Source organism: Microtus pennsylvanicus, chromosome 4, assembly GCF_037038515.1.
Source record: "Microtus pennsylvanicus isolate mMicPen1 chromosome 4, mMicPen1.hap1, whole genome shotgun sequence".
NCBI classification, from domain to species: domain Eukaryota; kingdom Metazoa; phylum Chordata; class Mammalia; order Rodentia; family Cricetidae; genus Microtus; species Microtus pennsylvanicus.
The window spans coordinates 45,539,837-45,556,649 of record NC_134582.1 but is presented as its reverse complement, the minus strand read 5'-3'; the positions used below and the strand labels follow the sequence as shown (position 1 = coordinate 45,556,649).

Below are 16,813 nucleotides of genomic sequence, written 5' to 3'. Positions count from 1 at the left end.
TTACATTTGTTTATTTATTTGTGTGTGCACATGCCATAGCATGTGGAGGGCATTTGCAGGAATCCATTCTCCCCTTCCACTGTGTGTGCTCAAGAGATTTACCACTATGTAAAAGGACCGGCAGTAAATTACTGGATTAAATATTTTGATGTGGAGGTTGGTGAGATTATAAAGTCCATGCTAACTGTATTATTATATTGATATGCTCTTAACTGTTTATATATAAGGCAATCTTTAATTACTGAATATAATTATGAAAGGTCTTTAATCCCTCCTTTCCTCACTATCACCATTATGACTTTCTGAGAACTATAAACTAAGTAACTACTAACAGGAAATGATTTAGAAGCAAAAATGTCATTATCAAATTCACACTTTTCCTTTAGTCAATAAAATTAGGACCCAGCAAAACACCCCCCAACAGTCTTTTGGATATTAGCATTCTATTGTCATGTCAAAATATTGTGGAATTTAGAGACTTCGATTCAGCATTTTAGTTTTTTGAGACAGGGTTTTTCTATGTATCAGAGACCTAGCTGTCCTGAAACTTGTTTTGTAGACCAGGCTGGCCTCGAGCTCACAGAGATCCGCCTGCCTCTGCCTCCTGAGTGCTGGGATTGAATCAGGCACCACATGCCCAGCTTGATCCAACATTTTAAATGAAACTGCTTTATTCTTGCCATTAGTCTGTTCATGTGCTTTGCTTTGAAGTGTGGGAGTCATAGCAGCTGCATTAAAAGCCATTACATTTAAGCAACAAACAGCAAGAGCGACACCTCTCACACTCATGATGAATTCTAATGTTCTCTAGGTTCGAATAAAAGAATTTTTATACAGAGTATTGTTGAGTTTCAAAACATTACTAGTTTCTTTTTATGGAATGATGGAATCCTTCACTTTCTCCAGAAGTTCCCAAGAAGAGCTATGAAGAAAAATCACATTGTCAGTTGTAAGCCATGAGAGGTCAGGGGTGGGCATACTACCTATCCTTCCTTCTCCATGGAAAAGACACATTAGAGTAGTTTGTCACACCTTATCTCAAAGAGAATTTTCTGATAAACTTTGAAAAAGAAAATATTTTAAAAACACAAAAGAACTACAACACAACAATTAAACAGCATTCACAAATCATCCATGGGAATATTTAAAAGTTGAACGAGAGCGGACCAGGAAACGGTGATCCAAACCAAGAACCCAAGGATCTTTCTTGTATTTGCATAACCAGTCACATGATGTTGGTGTACGGTCAGAGGAAGAAGAATGTTTTGGTTCGGGATCCCAGAGTCCATCCATTCACAGAACAGACCCAACTGCATAGAAACTAGAATAACCCCTGAAGCTTAGTAAATAAATACAGAAAAGACAGACTGCTTATAAAGTATCTCATGAATGCTACCTTAAAGCCGACAGTTCCAACCAAGAGGCCCCCAGTATCTAAGATGCTGTTTTCTTGGTGAAGAGGCTTGAAATTGTCTGCGGCACTCCTGCTCTTCTCCGCCCGGGAGTCAGGGAGCGGCCAGCTCCACTACTCCATCTTCTTGGAGGACAAACGCGGCACCTCCGTGGGTCGCATCGCTCAGGACCTGGGACTGGAGCTGGCGGAGCTGGTGACCCTGTTCAGGATGGCGTCCAAGGACCGCGGGGGAACTTCTGGAGGATGGTTTTTGTTTTTGTTTTTTTTCTTTTGGTTTTTCGATAAGGGTTTCTCTGTAGCTTCGGAGCCTGTCCTGGAATTAGCTCTTGTAGACCAGGCTGGCCTCAAACTCACAGAGATTCTCCTGCCTCTCTGCCTCCCAAGTGCTGGGATTAAAGGCGTGCGCTGCCACATCCAGGTCAGAATGGCATTTTGTTTGTGAATTCTCTGACCCACCAGGAGGCACTGTGCATCAGCCTGGAGGTGACTTTGGACCACCGCTGCAGGTTTTTCTTGTGGAGATGGAGGTCGTCGAGAATATCAATGATATTTCTTCCATGTTTAGAGAAAGAGAACAAAAGATGCCTATTTATTTTCTTTTTAAAAATGATTTATGTATTCTTATTTTATGTGCCTTAGTATTTTGCCTGCACATATGTCTGTGTGAGGGTGTCAGATCCCCTGGAACTGGAGTTACATAGAGTTGTGAGCTGTCATGTGGGTCCTCTAAAAAACAGCCAGTACTCTTTACTACTGAGCCCCTAAAAGTCTCCTGAATCTGCACCTCTGTGCACTCAGTTTCCTCTAGAGGGCGCTTCTGAAGCTAATATTGACATACATTGTCTTCCATATAATATAAGATTGAAGAGCATTTTACGCTTAAAATAATGATTAACAAAAAGATAAAAGAATACCGCTTGTACTGATTCTTTGGAAGTTGTTGGACAGAGAGGAAACATCAGTGCTTTCTCTGTTGTTAAGTCTTTGATGACAGTAAGCCAGAGCTAACAGGATATATTCAAATGCAAACAACCATTCTTAGCCTGGCAATATTGGCGCACACCTTAAATCACAGCTCTCTGCAGGTAGAAGCGGGAGAATCTCTGAGTTCAAGGCTAGAGTAGTCTACAGATTGAGTTTCACGGCAGCCAGGGCTACACAGAGGAACCCTGTCTCAGAAAACCAAACCAAAACCAAACAAACCAAAAATGAAAAACAACAATGAACCAACCTGGATATGAATGACTCTGCACCGGAGTTTGATAAACCCACTTGAAATGGCAAAACAACACCTGAGTAATTCAACTAACCGCTTCCGATCTAGATGAAGGCCAGAATGGAGAAATTTCCTATGGGTTCTCAATGATTCAGTCTACTAGTGAGAACTTTAAGTTTTAAATAAATCCAGACACACGCCGAAATGTGGTGGTACTTTCTTGTCATTCTCTGTCTTAGAAGATGCTCAGGTGGGAACAGTAATCACGCTGAATAGATGTGTCCGACTTTGACTCAGGTGCCAACGGGCAAGTAAATTGCTCTCTAATATTCACGTCTTTTTAAGCTGCTGTCCCACTTCAAATATTACTGTTCGACAATTCTGGGCAGTTCCCTGGAACATGAGACCACAACCGCCTATAAGATGGTGGTCACCTCCCGGGACTGGTCTCGCCCTCGCTGTGGGCCACCTCTAGCGTGTTTGCGGAGGAAGCTGAGGTGTACTACGATGCTCCCGCGTTCGCGCAGCCCCAATACAGGGCGTTCCTGAAGGGGAACAACCCGCCTGGCGCGCACATCTTCACGGTATCGACCATGGATGCGGATGCGCAGAAGAACGCGCTGGTGTCCTACTCGCTGGTAGAGAGACGGGTGGGCGAGCGCTCGCTGTCGAGCTTCGTGTCTGTGCACGCGGAGAGCGGCAAGGTGTTCGCCCTGCAACCTCTGGACCATGAGGAGCTGGAGCTGCTGCAGTTCCAGGTGAGCGCTCGGGATGCTGGTGTGCCTTCCCTGGGTAGCAATGTGACTCTGCAGCTGTTTGTGCTGGACGAGAACGACAATGCTCCCACGCTGCTGCCTCACGGAGCAGTCGGAGCCGGCGGGTCAGTGAGCAAGCTGGTGCCTAGATCAGTGGATTCAGGGCACGTAGTGGCGAAGGTGTGCGCAGTGGTTGCAGACTCTGGTTACAACGTGTAGCTGTCTTTATGAGCTGCAACTGGCCGTGGGCACACGCAGTACCTTCCACGTGGGGTCTGTATACGTGTGGGGTCAGCACCAGGCGAGTGGTGATTCACAGCATCAGTGCCTGGTGGTGATCATGAAGGACCATGCAGAACTGGCACTGACTGCTACAGTCACTGTGTTAGTGTCTATAGGAGACAGTGCCCCAGCACTAAAGACCTTGGGGTGGACCTTCGTGGGTGCTACCATGCCAGAAGCATCGCTAACGGATGTCCACGTGTACTTGACCATCGCCATCTGTGCAGTAATACCCAGCCTCTTGGTGCTCTTGATGCTGCTGTACACACATTCTGGTGCCTGTGGGCTTGGGAAACACAGGCTGCTGTGGTTCAGTGGTATGGGCAGCTGGTTGAACTTGCCACAGAGGAGATGCGGTCATGTTGTGGAGTGGTGCTTTCTAATCCAGACCATATGGCCTTCAGCTCCAACCTTCTGCTTAAATTCTTCAATCGAAGCAAGGCACTGATAGCACATCGGTACTTTTGCTTTTCTTAATAACTAGACTTTAACTATATTATTGTTTCCTTAATTTTTCTTTCTAATTTTGTGTTTTGAATCATTGACTGTCTTAGGTTCTCTGATTTCATTGTAGTTATTTAGAGTTTTTGTGTATCATCCGGTGAATAACGTATATAGACATGCAATGGAAAATTTATTTTCTTTTTGTATTTTTCTTGCTATTTTTGAATGATTAGCATTGAAAAATATTAATGTATGTATGTATATATACATATATGTACATGTATCATATATATATATAAAATCTTTGACCTAGGTCAGAATTACAGAATTATATGCATATTACAAGAGTAGGTCAAATATATACATATATATATATGATCAACTAAGGAATATATATATATACACACATATATATATAATCTACTGTTAGGAAAATAGCCTTATCAATAACTATACTAATCTTTTGAAGCAAGTTTTATTAAATACTGGTCAGAAAGATGGACACTGGCCAAGTCCATACCGGGGATACCCAGAGAATGGTGCCTAACTACGTTGGACAGGGGTTTATAAAGGAAAACCCCATAACGCTACACACTTCCCGCCTTCACCCAATCAGGGGCAAGCATATATCCTGACATAATTGCTGTCTACCTGTCTCCTGCTTATTTGTGATCAAGAATATCTTGTGAATTTGGAACAATCAACTTTATTTACCGAAGAGAAAACATGAGGCTTGTTATATTACATAAACAGACTCCAGCATTCCAGGAAGTGGTCTGTCTTTGGGCAAGTAGGGCTTATAGGTTAGAGGCCCTACAGGGACTGAGTACTAGAGTCTAGGCAACATTTTCTTCAGGAATAGATAACATATCAACAGTAAGGTTTCACAGATGGAATATAAGTATGAACAAAGGAGTGTTCTCTTGAGAATGTGACCTTGAAAGATCAGTGGTTGGAAGATTACAAGATGGGAAAACTTGTAGAGGACCTTCCGCAAACACTTAAGTATCAAGCAAATAAACAATCCCCCAAGACAGGGTTTCTCTGTGTAGCTCTAGCTGTTCTGGAACTTGCTCTGTAGCCCAGGCTGGCCTTGAACTCAGAGATCTGCCTGTCTCTGCCTCCATCTAAAAGCTGGTTTTAAAGTCAGGAACAGCTAAAACTTGCTGAGCAATGGAGATTTAAATAATTGTGGTAGACATGGATAGAGAGAACCACATGCTAATCCAGGCTAGTGAAGAGAACCATTCAGATAATGATTGACTCAATATAAATGATAAAGCCAGTCGTGGTGGATAACACTTTTACCTCCTGGAACTCCCCAGGCAGAGGCAGGAGGATCTCTGTGAGTTCAAGGTCAGGCTGGCCTACTTAATGAGCTCCTGGACAACCAGAGCTACCTATATAGAGAGACCTTGTCTCGAAAAAAAAATGGGTATAAATGATAAGAGAAAGAAAAATGAAGTAGAATAAGACTGAAAAGCCCAATACCGATTTATTGATTAATTTAGTGGTTTACTTAAAGCACTGCTTACTGCTTGTTTGCCAAGCATCTGTTACCCAGAACAGAAAGCCCCGAAGAAATGGCTGAAACAATAGGTGTTTCCGTTAACAATCTGCTGGCTGCCACGTATGCTTCTGTGAAGTCTCACTTGCTTATTTGCCCTCCTTTGTGGGTTTGGAGTATAAAATAAGAATGCAAACTGGACCCGTGACCAAGGCATTTTGGGAACTATCCTGGCTTTTGCCACATTGCTATCTCTCATTGGTGTGGGAATGCTTATGCTAGGAAGACTCTCACAACAAAAGTTCAGTGACATCTATATATTTAGGTTGGTGTACTGGGGAAATGGCTTGTATGTGTTTGAGCAAGTAGGAATTGAAAGGGATACTTAAGAACCTGTTCCTAACCAAAGAACCTTTGTACTGGAATAGCATTGTGATTCAAAAGATGATTCTAGAACTCATAGTGGGTGGTTATACACACACACTGAGGACTGATTCCTCCAGAAAAACATACATTCATGAAAGGACAGAAATCACCGGGACAGATGGAAAAAGGAAATACTGAAGAAATTGAAGAATTAGATTTAATATTGAAGAAAAGGATTTTGATAGGCACACATGCTAATTTCTAACAGTGCTGTAACAAATAATCACAGATTGGGATGAGACATTTGTTTGTCTCACAAGTTTTGAGGCCAGAAGTCCACAGTGAAGACATAAAGCATTTGTAAGAATTGAGGAACTGTTTCCATTTCAAGAGTAAAGCATGTTAGAGATAATGGAGCAGGAGAGAAAAAAAATCTATTCTTTGATTCTATTGGTTTCTGGTGGTTGTTGACATTCCTTGGATCTGACTACCTCACTTTCAATTTCTGTCCTTAAAGTCATATTGCTTTCTCTTCTTCATGTTTTCTTACCCATGTTTTTGTATAATAAGGACACATATAATAATAACCCTTATGACCGACCTGGAGTCTCAGGATAAATTATTCTTAATTTAATTACATTAGTTACTATGTAGAGTTATTTCCATGAGTCTTAAGATATGGGTGTATCTTTTGAGGTACCATGATTCAATGGTAGTCTTAGAAAGATGAAAAGTAGATAATGCCTCTGCCATCAAGGCTGGGTCCTGGAAATCTCACCGGGGGCAATGTGAGATTAAGAAAAACAGACACAAAGTAGAAGCCAAAATGGGGTGAGGTGGGCTGTATGCTTGGATGAAGACATGGCAGCCCCCTCACCAATACTCAGACTTTTACTTTATCCTGGGAAAAGAAAGGAGTGATTAGGTAATCTTATTGGGGAATCTCATGTTGGGTGATAAATATGTAGTCTTCTGGAGCAAGGAAATTGTGAGTGGAGCCTTCTTCATGGCTGCCTTCTTAGTGAAAAGGGCAACTCTTACACAAGCATCCTGCTTCAGCAAACATCCTAGTCTCAGGCATGGAGGAAGCATGCCATTCCCTTAGCTGTGAGACCTGTAGACATGGCTGTACTCTTGTCTAGAATGCACTCCCAGGACTTCAGCTGATCTTTGCAAGGTAACCAAGATTGAAATTCAGAGTGTGATATATCAAGTAAATGTTAGGAGTTAGAAGTGAAGAAAAGAAGAGGGATAGAATATTTTTTTCTACAAGTTAGAGGTGTTTGAACATTGTAGCTGTGTGAAGAAGGAACAATGGAAGGCAACATTAGAGATAAGGAGCATGGAAAAGAAGATGGTGATAATAAGACTAAGAGAGGAAAACAAAAATATTATTGTCAGAGCACAGGGCTAGCCAACATTTAAGGGGCAGATGGCAGAGTGGTTAAGAGCACTTATTACTCTCATAGAGGATTCATAGTGGCTGCCAATCACCTAGGGAACTTAACGCCCTCCTCTGGCCTCCATGGACACCAGGCACACTCATGTACACATGCCCACATGAAGACAAAATACACACATTAAATAAAATAAATAAATCGATAAATGAATAGATATTGTAAATAAGTGATGCTGTAGGAAGAAAGTCCTTGATGTCATGCTTGATGATTCATCTTAATGGAAAAAACATCAAGTCACATGGTAGGAATGAAGTTGAGAAGTTGAGAAACAAAAGAAAATATGAAAAAGATATCTGTAGGTAAGAAGAGTACATTTGAGTGTCCAGTTAGGTAAAGGGGAATGCCAATATCTAGAGTCACCATAGATAATAAACAGCTTTATACTGAAGACCAATAGGAAGAAGAAATAGCGAACTGTGTTGGAAACTGAAGAGGATGTTTGAGAAGTGAGATAAACAGAAGGTTGATTCTAGGGTGTCTACAGGGCATACTGCGAATGGTTGACTTTGTGAAGAGGTAGGTGATGTGTTATGTGTACAACTTTAGACATGAATCAGGAGGAGCATGTAGTAGAAATGATGGAACAGAAGAGGGTTGTGTGGGCAAGAGAATACAATGCTCCACATGGACTTCACAGGTGAGTGGAGGTAGAGAAATGAATCCAATGGTCATTCACTATATAATTATTTACAGAGTAGGCAATGTAATACTTGGCTATACAATTTATAATATAAAATTGGAGTCATATATAATTTGCGTTTATTTTAAGGTTTTGTTGTTTTCGTATTTTATGTATAAGAGTGCTCTGTTTTTCTGTATGCCTGAACACCAGAAGAGGGCATTAAATCCCTTTATAGATGTTTGTAAGCCAACATGTTGCCAGGAATTGAACTCAGGACCTCTAGGAGAGCAGTAAGTGCTCTTAACTGCTGAGCTATCTCTCAAATCCCTACATTTATATCATATAAAATATATCTTTCATTGTACTCTTTGGCCTGGAACTTTATGGCTTGGTTTAGCATTAATTTTAATTGTTCTTAATAATAATAACTTGGAGTCAGCTATTGGGGGGAGGAAGCTGAAGGATCAGAGAAGCAGAGTCATAAAGTTCCAGTCCAAACCACTAGACCTCTTACCTCTACCAATGCTCAATCTTGTCTTCTGACTGTTGTCAGACTGCAATGGGCTCCTGTCTCCTCCTGCCTTATATTCCTCTCTCTGTCCAACCACATCACTCCTTTTATCCCAGCACTAGGGAGGTGGAGACAGCTCTGTTTCTCTCTTGGACAAATTCAACCTTGTATATTCCGGGGTCCCTTGAACTAACAGAGATCCCTCTGCCTTTGTCTCCTGGAATTAAAGCTATGTGCCACCACTGGTGGTGTCTAGTGACTTCGTTCTGCACTCTGATCTTCAGGAAAGCCTTATTTGTTAAAGCACAAACAACATATTACTACAACTCTGTAGCTATACTAACAGATAACAGGAATACTCTTTTGCTAATACTGTATTAGCATCATCGTCCAGCTACTGTCACGTACTTGGAAAAATTAGAGTTAAACAATACCAGGGTTTCTTCTACTGCTGATGGAATTAAGACATTGTAGGAAAAAATATTATCCCACTGGTAGTAGCTTAAATTATACTAAATAATAAGGTGTTAGTTCTTGGTACGTTCTCTACAAGGTGAACTGAAAACAGCAAAACATTGTTTTAGATAGATTGTTGTGTGTTTATGCACACACAAACATACTACACATAGATGCATCCTTTAAAGCACAAACATTTCATCCACTCTTGGACCTACTGAACACGGTGTATTGTTTGAAATCTGGTATGTAGCTGCCCATGTGTTTAATGTGATTGTTATGTTTCCATTTGGAATCAATGACTGTTAATGGGAGAAGATCTTAAAAGATGAGAGGAAAATGAAATTGCCAACAAAACTCGCAGGACTGTGAGAACTAGAGATCAAAGCCAAATTATAATGTTCACTGATTTAAAATTTCATGCACACATGTTTAAGTTTTTGGAACACTGCAAGACGTATACCAATTGTTAATTGCACCTGATGCTAATAGAGGAAATCATTTACTGTTCCTGGAAGAACAAATATTTAACTCCTAAATACATACTTGCCATGGAAAATTCAGAAAGTGTAAGGAAGTCAAGGCTTCTATCAATGGAAAATATGAAGCCCCCGTGATCGCTGCACTTACACATTCATGCCTCATGATGTCGCTCTTCACTGAGAACTTTTCTTTTGGCAAAGAGTCACTTCCTTCAGAGAACTCGTTGTGAATTCTTCAGTACTAGGACGTCGTCAAACCAGTTTTTGAGAGGCAGTTTCAGGTAAGGTATTCTGTATAACGTAGCTTTCACTGCATCTTTCTGGGTGTACCATGTTGTTATCCTGGCGAAGAAACCCAGGATCCCGGTGCCTCCTGCTCTGGCTACTTCTCGCAACCTGGGAGACTGGGAACAGCCAGCTGCACTACTCGGTTCCGGAAGAGGCCAAACATGGAACCTTCGTGGGCCGCATCGCTCAGGACCTGGGGCTGGAGCTGGCGGAGCTGGTGCCCCGCCTGTTCAGGGTGGCGTCCAAGGACCGCGGGGACCTTCTGGAGGTAAATCTGCAGAATGGCATTTTGTTTGTGAATTCTCGGATCGACCGGGAGGCGCTGTGCGGGCGGAGCGCGGAGTGTAGCATTCACCTGGAGGTGATCGTGGACCGGCCGCTGCAGGTTTTCCACGTGGAGGTGGAGGTGAGGGACATTAATGACAATCCGCCTGTGTTCCCCGAAACCAACAAAAGCATCGTGATTGCAGAATTAAGACCTCCAGAAACTCGATTTCCACTAGATGGCGCATCGGATGCAGATATCGGAGTCAATTCCGCCTTGACCTACCGATTGGATCCCAGTGATTATTTCGCTTTGGACACGCAGAACAATCGTGAGCGAACTTCTTCATTATCACTTGTGTTAAAGAAATCATTAGACCGAGAAGAAATTAAGGAGCATAGATTACTACTAACAGCTAGTGATGGAGGCAAACCGGAGCTGACTGGCACAGTTCAGCTGCTGATCACCGTCCTCGATGTGAATGACAATACTCCAGAGTTTGATCGGTTCATTTATAAAGTTAGAGTGTTAGAGAATGCACGTAACGGAACACTGGTGATTAACTTAAACGCCACAGATCCCGACGAGGGTACAAATGGAGATATAATTTATTCCTTCAGACGGCCTGTATCCCCTGCGGTGGGGTATGCATTTTATATAGATCCCAGCAGCGGAGAAGTTAGGACTAAAGGCCAATTAGATTACGAAGAAAATAAATTATATGAGATACCCGTGGAGGCAGTGGACAAAGGGAATATCCCAATGACGGGCCATTGTACCCTTCTGGTGGATGTACTAGATGTAAATGACAATGCCCCAGAGGTCACGATTACTTCCCTGTCACTCCCAGTCAGAGAAGATGCCCAGCCAAGCACTGTCATAGCTCTGGTCAGTGTATCCGACCGTGACTCTGGTGACAATGGGCGGGTGACCTGCTTCCTGACACCTCATGTCCCCTTCAAGCTGGTGTCCACTTTCAGGAATTACTATTCGCTCGTGCTGGACAGCGCCCTGGACAGAGAGACCACACCTGACTATAAGGTGGTGGTGACAGCCCGGGATGGGGGCTCACCCTCACTGTGGACCACCGCCAGCGTGTCCGTGGAGGTGGCTGACGTGAATGACAACGCGCCCGCGTTCGCGCAGCCAGAATACACGGTGTTCGTGAAGGAGAACAACCCGCCTGGCGCGCACATCTTCACGGTGTCGGCCACGGATGCGGATGCGCAGGAGAACGCGCTGGTGTCCTACTCGCTGGTGGAGCGGCGGGTGGGCGAGCGCTCGCTGTCGAGCTTCGTGTCTGTGCACGCGGAGAGCGGCAAGGTGTTCGCCCTGCAGCCTCTGGACCATGAGGAGCTGGAGCTGCTACAGTTCCAGGTGAGCGCTCGGGATGCTGGTGTGCCTTCCCTGGGCAGCAATGTGACTCTGCAGGTGTTTGTGCTGGACGAGAACGACAATGCGCCAACGCTTCTGCCCCACGGAACTGTTGGAGCCAGTGGGTCAGTGAGCGAGCTTGTGCCTAGATCAGTGGGTTCAGGGCACGTAGTCGCGAAGGTGCGCGCTGTAGATGCGGACTCTGGTTACAACGCATGGCTGTCTTATGAGCTGCAGTCGGCGTCAGGGAGCATGCGCAGCCCGTTTCGCGTGGGTCTGTACACTGGCGAAATCAGCACAACGCGCTCCCTGGACGAAGCAGATGTGCAGCGCCAGCGTCTGTTGGTGCTGGTTAAAGATCATGGTGAACCCGCATTGACTGCTACGGCCACGGTGCTGGTGTCTCTGGTGGAGAATGGTCAGGCACCCAAAATCTCTTCCCTCGCTTCCGAGAGCACTGCGTCGTCTGAGGCATCGCTTGTAACAGTCAACGTGTACCTGATCATCGCCATCTGCGCGGTGTCCAGCCTGCTGGTGCTCACGCTGCTGCTGTACACCGCATTGCGCTGCTCGGCGGCGCCCACTAATGGAGCCTGTGCTCCGGGGAAGCCCGTGCTGGTGTGCTCCAGCGCGGTGGGGACCTGGTCATACTCACAGCAGAGGAGGCAGAGGGTGTGCTCTGGAGAGGGTCCGCCCAAGACCGACCTCATGGCCTTCAGCCCCAGTCTCCCTCCTGTGCTAGGCTCTGCAGAGGAGACATGCCAGAGAGAAAGGCAGGTAGAAAATTTGAAAGAGGTAAGTTCATAATATAAAGCATTAATTTCACTTATCTTCCTTCCTTTTTTTTCTTTCTTTTTTTTTTGGTTCTTCGAGACAGGGTGTCTCTGTAGCTTTGGAGTCTGTCCTGGAACTAGCTCTTGTATACCATGCTGGCCTCGAACTCACAGAGATCTGCCTGCCTCTGCCTCTGCTGGGATTAAAGGCACCACCGGGCTCCTTCCTTTATTTGTGAGACAGGGTTTCTCTGTGTGTCTCTGGCTGTACTGGAACTCACTCTGTAGACCAGCCTGGCCTCGAAATCACAGAGTTCGCCTGCCTCTGCCTCTTTCTCTGCCTTCTGAGTGCTGGAGGCACTGGGCCTACTCCAGAGGTGTGGGCCGCCATCACCCCGCCTATTTTTAACCTTTCTAATAGTTGCTCATTTATGATGTCTTTCCTCTCAGTCTTTAGTCCAATTAAAATATTTCATTACTGGCATTGGATTGGACACTAAGTATTGAAACATTGTCAGAAACCATACTGAAATGTCTCAATCTGGAAAAAAAAATGTTCTTCTTGTGTTTCTTTTTCTTTTTTCTTTTTGGTACACTTAATAGCTCAATATGTTTATTTTAGCATTTTAAATAAAATGGAATGTCTGGAAATATTTTACAAAATACAGTGATACAAAAATACTAAATCATTTAAGTTTTAGTCTTAATGTGTTGAGATAGCCACATATTTGGTTATTTTGAAAGAGTTCATAACTTTTCACTTCTGGATGCCTTTTGTTTTCTTGAGATAGGATCTTGCCAGAAAGCCAAAGTTGGGCTCTCGTTCTTGGTCCTTGTCTGTGCTCCTGGGTGCAATTTCCGGTGCAATCCACCACATCTGGAAACAAATACCTTTCTCCCCCTCACAGTGCATTCTATTGATCGATTGAGTGATTGATTGTGACAGGTTGTCCCCGTGTAACTGTGGCTGGTCTGGAACTATGTAGACTAGGTTGGCCTGGAACTCACAGAGATTCACCTGCCTTTGCCTCCTGAGTGTTGGGATTAAAGAGACATACGCCAGCATAGCCTATTTGTTTTTTTTTTTTAAAAGGACTTTTCTAGTTGGTTTTTCATTTGTCATCCTCCAGAGTCCTTGGTGCTCAGCTCTCTATGAGAAGCACTTAGTGAATTTAATTTTCAATTTCAGTATATCAAAAACTTGAGCATAAATATTTATAGTTACTTGACCCTGACATTCATTAATTTATTATTTAAACTCTGGCCTGTGTTTTTACTGAAAAAAAACCCACCATTTATTGCGTTTCCAAAAATTATTTTATTTTCTTATGGGTTTTGCCAGATTATGTCCATGGCTCACATGCATTTCATGTCTGAAGTAACCAGAAGAGGGCATCAGAGCCCCCAGACTTGGAGTTAGAGGAGGTTGTGAGCCTCCATGTGGGTGCTGGGAACTGAACCCAGGTCCTCTGGAAGGGCAGCCAGTGTCTTAACAACTGAGTCATCACTCCATTGTGCTGTTTTTAAATTTAATATTAATTTTTTGTGTGTTTTAATTTTGATAAACTTCTATGTATAAGTATTATTGCTAACCATTTAACACATTTCCCTCTAGTTTCTATGAATTGACTTGTTTTGCAATAATAATAATAAGCATTAAAAATTATGTATTAAAATATGCCTCTCATTTTTTTCTTTTATGGATTTTAAGGTCTATAGGTTCAATTTAAAAGGTTCTTAAATGTTGGAAAGAAATTCATTGGATTGGAGATGCGGCTCAGTGGATGGATATAGTGTATGACACGCTCAGCTTCCTATCACCAGTGCCAGAAAAATACAATATTTTACCAATTAAATAGTTATTCAGTGTCCTATATGCCAGGCATACTCTAGATGTTAGCAGTTTTTCAGTGAAGTTCATTGTTTTGTGTAACTACAAATATGCGTTCGGTATTATTTTCCCTGTGCCTGAAGGTTTTCTCTAATACTTACTGTAGTGTTTGTACTCGGCCAATGAATTCACTCAGAGTGTCCTGAGAAAAATATTTATTACCACTCATTTATGAGAAAATATCTTTACCAGGTGTAGTTGAGCAGAGCACATATATATGTATATATATGTGTGTGTGTGTATAATATACATAATATACATATATATATATATATATACATACACACATATTTCTATTTTTCACATTGTCTCTTGGCTTGTGCGACTTTGGGTGAGAAAATTGCTGCCATGTCCCTGTATATGCATATTATTTCTGGATTCCTAGGGTTATTTTCCAAAGTGTCTTTTTAAGATCACTGAAGTCTAAATATTTACTGTATACTCCTTAATATGGTTTTCTCTATTTTTCGGGGGGAGGTTGTTGATGGTCTAGGATCTGTGGACTTATCATTTTCACCAAATCTGGGAAACTTCAGCCATATTTCTTCCAATATTTTCCCCTCTTCCGTCCTTTGTGGGACTCCAATTGCACAGTGCACATATGTTGGACTACTTGATATTGTTTTGTAGGTGTCTGAAGCTTTGTTCACTTTCCCTGTTCCTCACTTTGGAGAGCTTTGATTAGTATATCTTCAAATTCACAGATCTTTCTCTTTGTATTGCTATTGCTATTCATCTTAATCAGTATATTTTTGCATTTCATACACTGTATCTTGTATTCATGTAAGATTCTATTTGAATATTTTCAGTTTTATGATATTTACCTCCATATCTTCATATGTTCATTTTTTGATCTCTATGCTTTAAACAAAATATTGCTATTGTATGTGTATTTGTGTGCATGGTGTGTGTGTGTGTGTGTGTGTGTGTGTGTGTGTGTGTGTGTGTGTGATTGTTCCATAGCGTACATGTAAGGATTAAAGGACAACTTTTCTGGAGTTAATTCTCTCTTTACATTCTTTTTTGTTTGTTTGTTTTGTTTTTTCAAGACAAGGTTTCTCTTTGTAATGACTGTTTTGGAACTTGCTTTGTATACCAGGCTAGCCTTGAACACCACAGAGATCCCCCTACCCTCTGCCTCCTGAGTGCTGGGATTAAAGGTGTGCACCACCACTGCCTGGCATCTCCTTCCATTCTTTAGGCAGACTATAGGGATCAAACTCATGTTGCCAGAGTTGAACCAAATTGCCCTTTCCTACCAAGTCGTCTCGCTGGCCCTGCCTCTGTTCTTGAGTATATGTGTATTTTCATAATAAATGTTTAATTCTCTTATTTTGAGACAGGATTTCTCTGTGTAGCCCTGGCTGTCCTGGAACTCACTCTGTGAACCAGACTGGCCTTGAACTTAGAAACACACCAGCCTCTGTCTCCTGAGTGCTGGGATTTAAAGTTTGTGCCACTGTTGCCCTAAAGCCTTAACACTGTTGTCTGCCTATCTAACATTTTGTCATTACTTGGTCTGCTTCTTCTGTTGTTTTCTTTCCTGCATGAATTTTATTTTCTTCTTTGTGTAACCCGCCTATTGGTGGCTGTTATATCTAGGATCCCAAATATAGTGGCATCTCGAGACCTAGGATAGGAATGCCACAGTGTATCTTATAATTGTCACTAAGCATTCTTCAAACCACAGCACAGCTATTCATAACGAAGAACTACCATCTCAAAGTGTCAATCATGCTGCTTTAAAGAATGCTGGACTTGGTGCTTTATTAATCCTTTATTAATCCAACATTCTACTGAAGACATTGTCCAGTGCTCTGTGTTTTAGGTTGTCTGTCTTCCTTGACTAGTGGAAGCTTGAAACATTCCCAGCCTATGTGAGTTCTCTAAATTATTTTACTTAGACATTTTCAGTTATTGTTTCCATGGCTTTGTGGAGTTTTACCCACCACACATACATATTAATATTCAACCAAAGATTAGATTAGACCCCACTGCTGATGCTCAGAGCTCATTCCTATGCAGTTTTTAGTTCTGTACTCTTCTCTGCAAATTCTATTTTCTGGACATTTGTACATTTGTACTTGGACTTCTGCCTCTCCTTCATAGTGAGGCTACTGGGCTTTGTTATTTTTCTTCTTATGTAGCAAGAACTGTCCAGTATTAGAAACAAAACCAATACTTAAATTTCTACAATTAGAAGGAGGAAGATAATAGGTAATCATTGAATCATATCATCAAAACCAGGAAAGTTAGAAAAGGGAATAGCAAAGTAAAATAGTAAGTTTTGAATAAAATGGGAAAATGTGATCAAACATATTGGACATTGTACTAAACATAAATGATATAAATTTTACATGGAAATAAAGTTATCTCATTAAACTTAGAAAACAATAAATTCACTCACATATTTTTTTTACTAAGAATTGTATTTCATGTAATGAATAAACATTGAAAGTATAGATATAGACAAAAATATCTGAACAGATTCTGATTTTAAGATAACTTCACTGTCTTTAATAGAAAGAATTTAAAAGAAAAAATATGGTAAAGAGCTATTATGCAATGATATATAACAATTTATTAATTTGATAGTTATCCCAATACATACATATATACATTCATGTATACATATATTTCCCATTATAACAAAATCTACTAAATCTATAATTTGCCTATATATGTATGATTTCAGGGCTGAGCATTT

General features: G+C 41.9%; 1 protein-coding gene and 1 pseudogene across 11 annotated transcripts in view; both read left to right on the top strand.

Moving 5' to 3' along the window:
* The window catches only part of LOC142847796 (protocadherin alpha-7), a 207,052-nt gene that overhangs the window by 79,447 nt on the left and 110,792 nt on the right, over nt 1–16,813 (top strand). The window contains exon 1 of one of the 11 annotated variants that reach the window (XM_075968845.1): nt 9,713–12,237. The exons of the other annotated variants lie outside the window; for them this stretch is intronic. Within the exon in view, the coding sequence (XP_075824960.1) occupies nt 9,847–12,237 (2,391 nt within the window). The 5' untranslated portion in view covers nt 9,713–9,846. Of the gene's footprint in view, nt 1–9,712; nt 12,238–16,813 lie in introns of those variants that run through there. 11 annotated transcript variants of the gene reach the window in all.
* LOC142848528 (protocadherin alpha-12-like) lies at nt 1,233–9,745 on the top strand (annotated as a pseudogene).